At 39.2% G+C, this 6000-nt stretch overlaps 1 protein-coding gene across 1 annotated transcript in view; it reads right to left on the minus strand.

Moving 5' to 3' along the window:
- The window catches only part of LOC149083108 (beta-1,4-N-acetylgalactosaminyltransferase bre-4-like), a 92630-nt gene extending 89392 nt beyond the window's left edge, over window positions 1-3238 (minus strand). Inside the window, exon 1 of the mRNA XM_089236247.1 lies at window positions 1376-3238. Coding sequence (XP_089092373.1) covers window positions 1376-2075 — 700 coding nt within the window. The 5' untranslated portion in view covers window positions 2076-3238. The remainder of the gene's footprint in view (window positions 1-1375) is intronic.
- Window positions 3239-6000: the final 2762 nt, after the last annotated feature.

Raw genomic sequence — 6000 nt, forward strand, 5'->3', positions numbered from 1 at the left:
CTACATTCATGGTGCGGATCAGGGGAAATTTCAAAAACCACTTAAATTGCTAATCAAGCCTCAGATTGAAATTCTATGATTTCAAGAGCTGGTCTATATGAATCTTTATGACAGACAGGAGATAGGAGCTACCAAAAAAGTTTCAAGATCACAAGTTACACATTTTTCTAATAGATAACGTCTTATCAAAAATATATCTTTATACCCGGAGTTATAAGCAATTCCTCTCCTCCCCCCCCCCCCCCCTCCATTAATTTTCTTATAAAAATGTTAACAATAACTAAGGAACAAAGGTTAGAATACTCGGTCGGCTTTTCTGACTAGTGTGGGGGGGGGGGGGTATTCATACACATATGGAGTAGAGTTACACCAATTGAATATCTTCGCACTGGGTCTCGTACATTGTCACTGGCCCATAACTTCACCTACCATGATCTCATAGCAGTAACGATTGTGCACAGAGAGATAGTGAGGTTAAAGTCTAATTCTTACTAAACGCTATGTAGGCGAACATCGATAGGCTCAGCTAGGGAATAACGTTCCCCTACATAAGCAATGACGTACACTTCAGAGAAATCAAAGGCTTATCCTATAAATGAAGCAGTGATGAACGAATTAATACGGTGGTTCTCAGAGTGTTATGCGTCGCGGCTCTTAGTGCCGTCGCCAACCTTTATACGGGACGCGTCGCAGCGTGGTGGCGATATTGATGTGTGTTCCAGTTTTCAGTGCTTTGAGGTGGTTCTCTTGTGGGTGCAGAATATCTACTGCCGACTGGACTATTCTGGGGAGCCGTGGAGGAACGACTATGGCAAGAGAGTCAGTGGTCGCAGAAGTTTGATAAGCACTGCATTAATAAGTTCGAAAGTTTTTCAGCACCTCGTAACATGCATTGCACTTTTAATGTGAAGATGATTGTTTGAGAGTTCGCATCAACAGACCACAAATTACAAGATCACCTCAACTCGATAATACAATAAAAGATGAATATGCAATACAGTCAAACCCCTAATTATAGCAGACCTCCGGGTATAGCGAAAGAAATTTTTTGCAAATTGTTATAGCTTTGTCCTGCTACTAGATCGGATATAACGAACCAAATCTGCGGCCCTCTTGTATTTTGCAGTAAGGAAGTTTCCACTCAGCTCTATAACACGAAGAAAGATGAATATGTAATACAGTTAAACCTAATTATAGCGAACCTCTATATACATTGCAGAAGTTTTTTGGCACCTTCATAGATTTGTCCTCTTATTAGATCGGATAGAACGAACCAAATCTGGGGAAGTTCCCGAATCCCCTGGAGTTCGTTGTAAGGTAGGTTTGACTGTATTTCAGTTAACGGAAAAATAGATTGAATAGTTTTTCGACTTACCGAGATGTGGCACAGAGGGACACGTGCGTTTTCTTCTCAGTTCATCTTCGTGAACTGTATTCCCAGTATCTGTACGCAAGACACATTCGCGTTGAACTGTAGTTCTGAAACTGCCGTCTCTCTGTCCGGAATGAACCGTGCTAGGGTGAGTTCTTTGAACGGCCTTTGCAGAACCGTTCCACACAGTAGTCTCTATCGGGCTATCACTATCGTGTGTACCCGAGGATGGTAGGTAGGCGCAACTTTCGGCGATCGACTTCATCGAGTGCAGTAGGTGCTTGATGCGGACCGCGTTGGCCAAGTTCTGGAGGATGAGGACGTTGTTCTCGACGGTAGGAGCTGCCTTGTCCAGGTACGCTTCGACTTTGAGAGCCATCCTCCCCTGGTGCCGGCTCTTCGTCGGGTTCGTCGGCTGACTGTTCTTGGATACCACGCCGCTGCCGCCGTTCTGCGTGCTGCTACTGTAGACCTGCGGCAGGGGATGCGTCCCCAGGGTCGTCGCGTTCAGCGACTCCGATCTGTGCGAGCCGTAATGACTCCTCCGGTTGGAGTGGATGATCGCTATCTGCATCAGGGTCACGAATATCAGCGAGAACACGAACAGCAGCAACAGGATCGACGGCATAGTCCTGACCAACCTCTTGAAGTTGCACCTCATCAAGGGCCGAGCCATGGGCACTCGTATCCTAATCAGTGACATAATGATAATCCAACCGGGATTTTCCGAACGTTAACAAAGCTCCAATCAGGGGCAAGGATCGCTCAAGTACTGCATTTTTTTCTTTTTAGGGCCTATTAGTTCGTGACACAAAATTATCAGGTATATCCTTGCCATTTTCTTCACTCTAAGCAATAGTATGACGTACTAATTGCTGACACTACTCGGCGATAATAAGAGGATAAGCCGCTTCTTTTTCAAGACGATATGACGAGATGACAACTCTGCCGGACAGAACAGGAGCGGTAGCTTGAACGACAACATCATGGAAACGTGACTTATCTCCGGGTTTTTATGGAATTTCTTCTCTAAATATCGTGCCTAAATTCCACATTTAGAAATTATCACGTAACAGTTCATACCATCACCCCGAAGATGCTGAATTCTATTCGTGTTTGAAAAAAAAAAAAAACCTCACGGTGATATCCTCGATTACACGGTGCAGGAAAATTCACTGAAGCACGGAGTAAACAAACCACATGATGACTGATGAATTCTAAATTACATCGAGACGGTCATGATCGCAAAGAAAAAAAAACCCCCAACTAAAAATAATCACGTAAGAGAAGTTTTAGCCGTCGCTATGTCGACGTTCACAATGACGGGGGGAAGCACAACACGGATATATCCAAAATTGATAACTTTATATTGTTATTATGTTTCTGTTAATCGACGTCACTAGTTATCACCAAATAGATCGATGACTAGAGTTCAGATAACACAGAAAAAAATATAGTTCTCTTCTTCCATTTCAATGGAGATTCCAGCAACGATTGGGATTTATATCTAAAAAAAAAGAAATTATATAAATTAATACGTAAATAAAATCGGACTATGATCAGCGTGGTGACGTCCGACGTGTTATCATCATTTTCCTCCGGAGGAGCTCCGTTATGCGGCAACTGAATGAGACCGTTGCGTATGCACGAATGTTTATGCCGGCACTACTTGCAGGACTGCAGTTTTTTTTTCACTATTACTGTTGTTGTAGTAGAGAGAGAGAGAGAGAGAGAGAAGAGAGAGAGCACAGTAAAGTAGACAGTGGCGGAGAGGAACGAGAATCCGATCCAACCGAGTTGCGCGAACAGTCGCGTAATAATAAACGAAAATGCTGCTAGAGCTCGGTTTTGTGTGTGTGTGTGTGTGTGATCCAGCCGATCTTCAGTCTGCTATCGACCGATGCTCAGTTGCCATGACAACGCTCTGCAAAGTCATTCTGGATAGTTTTTTTTATTTACTTCTTCTTCTTCTTTTAACCTTCGTACGGCTTGAGAAAGCCTTTAAAAAAAAAAAGAAGCAAACTAACTGAAGGCCTTCTTTTTTACTGTACGAAAAAGGCCTTGCCTGCCTACCGTTATTTTATTGTTGTTATTATCACTCTTAAAAACAAACGCGACTGATAGATAGATGATAGACTCGTGTTATCACACACCGTGGATGAGGAGGTAAATGCTGCGTATTGATGCCACCTAAGGTTAGAAAAAGGCATAAAGACTTTATGATTGTCTAAAAAAAAATAAGTGAACGTAACTCATTTCGAGTCTATTGTTTCGAATATTTCGTCAACAGTTTTGCTCGGGATGGGCGAGGTTGTATAGGCCTCGGGATTCAAATGTTTTCTGTGTTGGAAAATTTTTGCGATTTTACCAGTTAACTCAAATTTTACTCACATTTTATGATTTACAGTAATCTCACCTATGCACTCTCATTTATACGTCTCTCTCAGTTATAAGTACCAATTTTAACTTTGCTGATTACATTAAAAATCTTTGCTCTGTGTCATATAAAAAACTTGGTTTGCTTAAAAGAATGTCGAGAGATTTCAAGGATAGTAATACGTTAATATATCCCTTTTTAATACGCTTATAAGATCTAAACTTGAATATGCTTCAATAATCTGAAAAGTATTTCACGCTTGCCATATTATGAGTCTTGAAATTATTCAAAACAATTTCCTAAGGTGTTTATATTTCAAAAAACATGGTCCTTATAACAATATTCTATCTGCCACTCATCTACGAAACAGGGTTTCAATGTTAATAGCTTGCAAAAACGCAGAGAGTACTTGCTCGTTATTTTTTTTTTCAAGAAACTGTTGACTAACCAAATTGATTGCATACGCATTCTTAATGAAATCTGTTTCTATATTAAGTGCCACAATACAAGATCTAATTACTTATTTGCCGTCAAATCATTCAATACTAATATTGGTAATTACTGTGCTGTAAACAGATTTTCCGAATTTTATAACGCGCTTCCTCAACAACGGGATATTTTTCATTCGTCTGTTACCGACTTTAGAAGATTTTTGCTGTGATTTCGTTGTATATATATCTTTGTATAGAATTTTTGTATTTTGCGTAATTTTTGATACTTTTTATCTGTCTTTTGTGTACTTTATCATATCGTTTTTCCTATTCTGTGCTAATTTTTATTTTTACTGCAAGCTGTAATTGGGTTTGAACCTGTAGCTTTGTATTTTGAATAAATAAATAAGACGATTTTGTGTGTGTGTGTGTGTGTGTGCACTCCTGGCCAAAAATATAGGCGGATAATGATATTTATCATTTATCATTCATTTATACGACTTTCATTCATAGCGCGAGAGTTTTTCATTTATGCGACTCATTTTGTGACGTGCCTCTCAGTTATGGGTCACAAAATATTTTAAAATCTAAATTTTTTTCAGAAAGGCTTTCACAAAAAGTGTGAAAAGATCATTAATGTACAAACTGTTGTGACTAATTGTATTTGTTATGTTTGTGCTCAAGAGCGTATTCATTCATTTTTTTTTCATAAGACTACATCGCTGTTTATGGCTGACTGGAAATGAATCATAGTGGAGTGTGGGATGTGTTCCATCTGAAGGTTTTTTTTTGCACTCCGTGCACCTCACGGTGAGATTCTAGTATCTATAATCACTCTGCTGCTCAGTGAAACTTATCAATATCGATAAAACATACTATTCCACGGGTGCTAGGAATTTCAACTGAAGGGGTTAGTTTAATTGATGTGATAAGAGATCGGCGATAGCGATAAAAAAATTGCAACCACTGGCAAGTAATTCAGAAAGGGGAGGCATATTTTATCTAGAGGCCGCATTTCGAGTTCGTCTAATCATTCTAGCTTGTGAAAGCCCAACGAGGTGGCTGAGAAAAAGACGCCCAGAACAAATATGGATGCCATATATTTCAAAAATACAGCAACCCAATTAACAATGCAATTGCAAATAATATATATATATATATACATGATGGAATATTATACAATGCCCATAAAGAATACTTATGGTTGTCTTATTCAAAGATTATTAAATGTAGATTACATTAGATATTAGGATATAAGAGATGATTAAAATTATTATACTTGGATTATTAAAATAGAAAAATTAACTTTTTATACGGACAACCTGTGCTCAAAAACCAAATTAGAAAGTTTTGCGCTGCTCCTCCTAAGAGCAACAAAAAATCCCTCGTTTCTAAATACAATATTCGCGGAGATATTTGAATTTAAAATCCAGGGGAAAGCAGCATAAATGAGGGATGAAAACATTTCCCGTTAGTTTTTACCCGGGGTTCCAAAACTGTGTTCGCCAATGAGGATTTTTGGTGCTGCGCGAAGAGATCGCAAAATAAGTAAATAATTTTCCCAAATATTTCAAAAATTTACATTTAAAGCAGGAAGCTGTTTTCTTTTTTCGAATAAACGAAAGCAAATGTTTTTAGTATAATAAAATGTATTGGTCAAACATCGGAGGGGGGGGGGGGTTTGTTTTGGAACTAAACTGCATTTATTCGGCATCTCTCGAATACGACGAGTTTACAAGAACGGTCTATTATAATGGTGGAATCATTTTCGAAAAACGGCAGTTCCGCTGCAGAAGCTTGGATAGGGGAGGGTTACGCTA

This window comes from Pholcus phalangioides, unplaced genomic scaffold, assembly GCF_987345545.1.
Source record: "Pholcus phalangioides strain wild (caught in Gottingen) unplaced genomic scaffold, Ppha-v1.0 ptg000009l_1, whole genome shotgun sequence".
NCBI lineage: Eukaryota > Metazoa > Arthropoda > Arachnida > Araneae > Pholcidae > Pholcus > Pholcus phalangioides.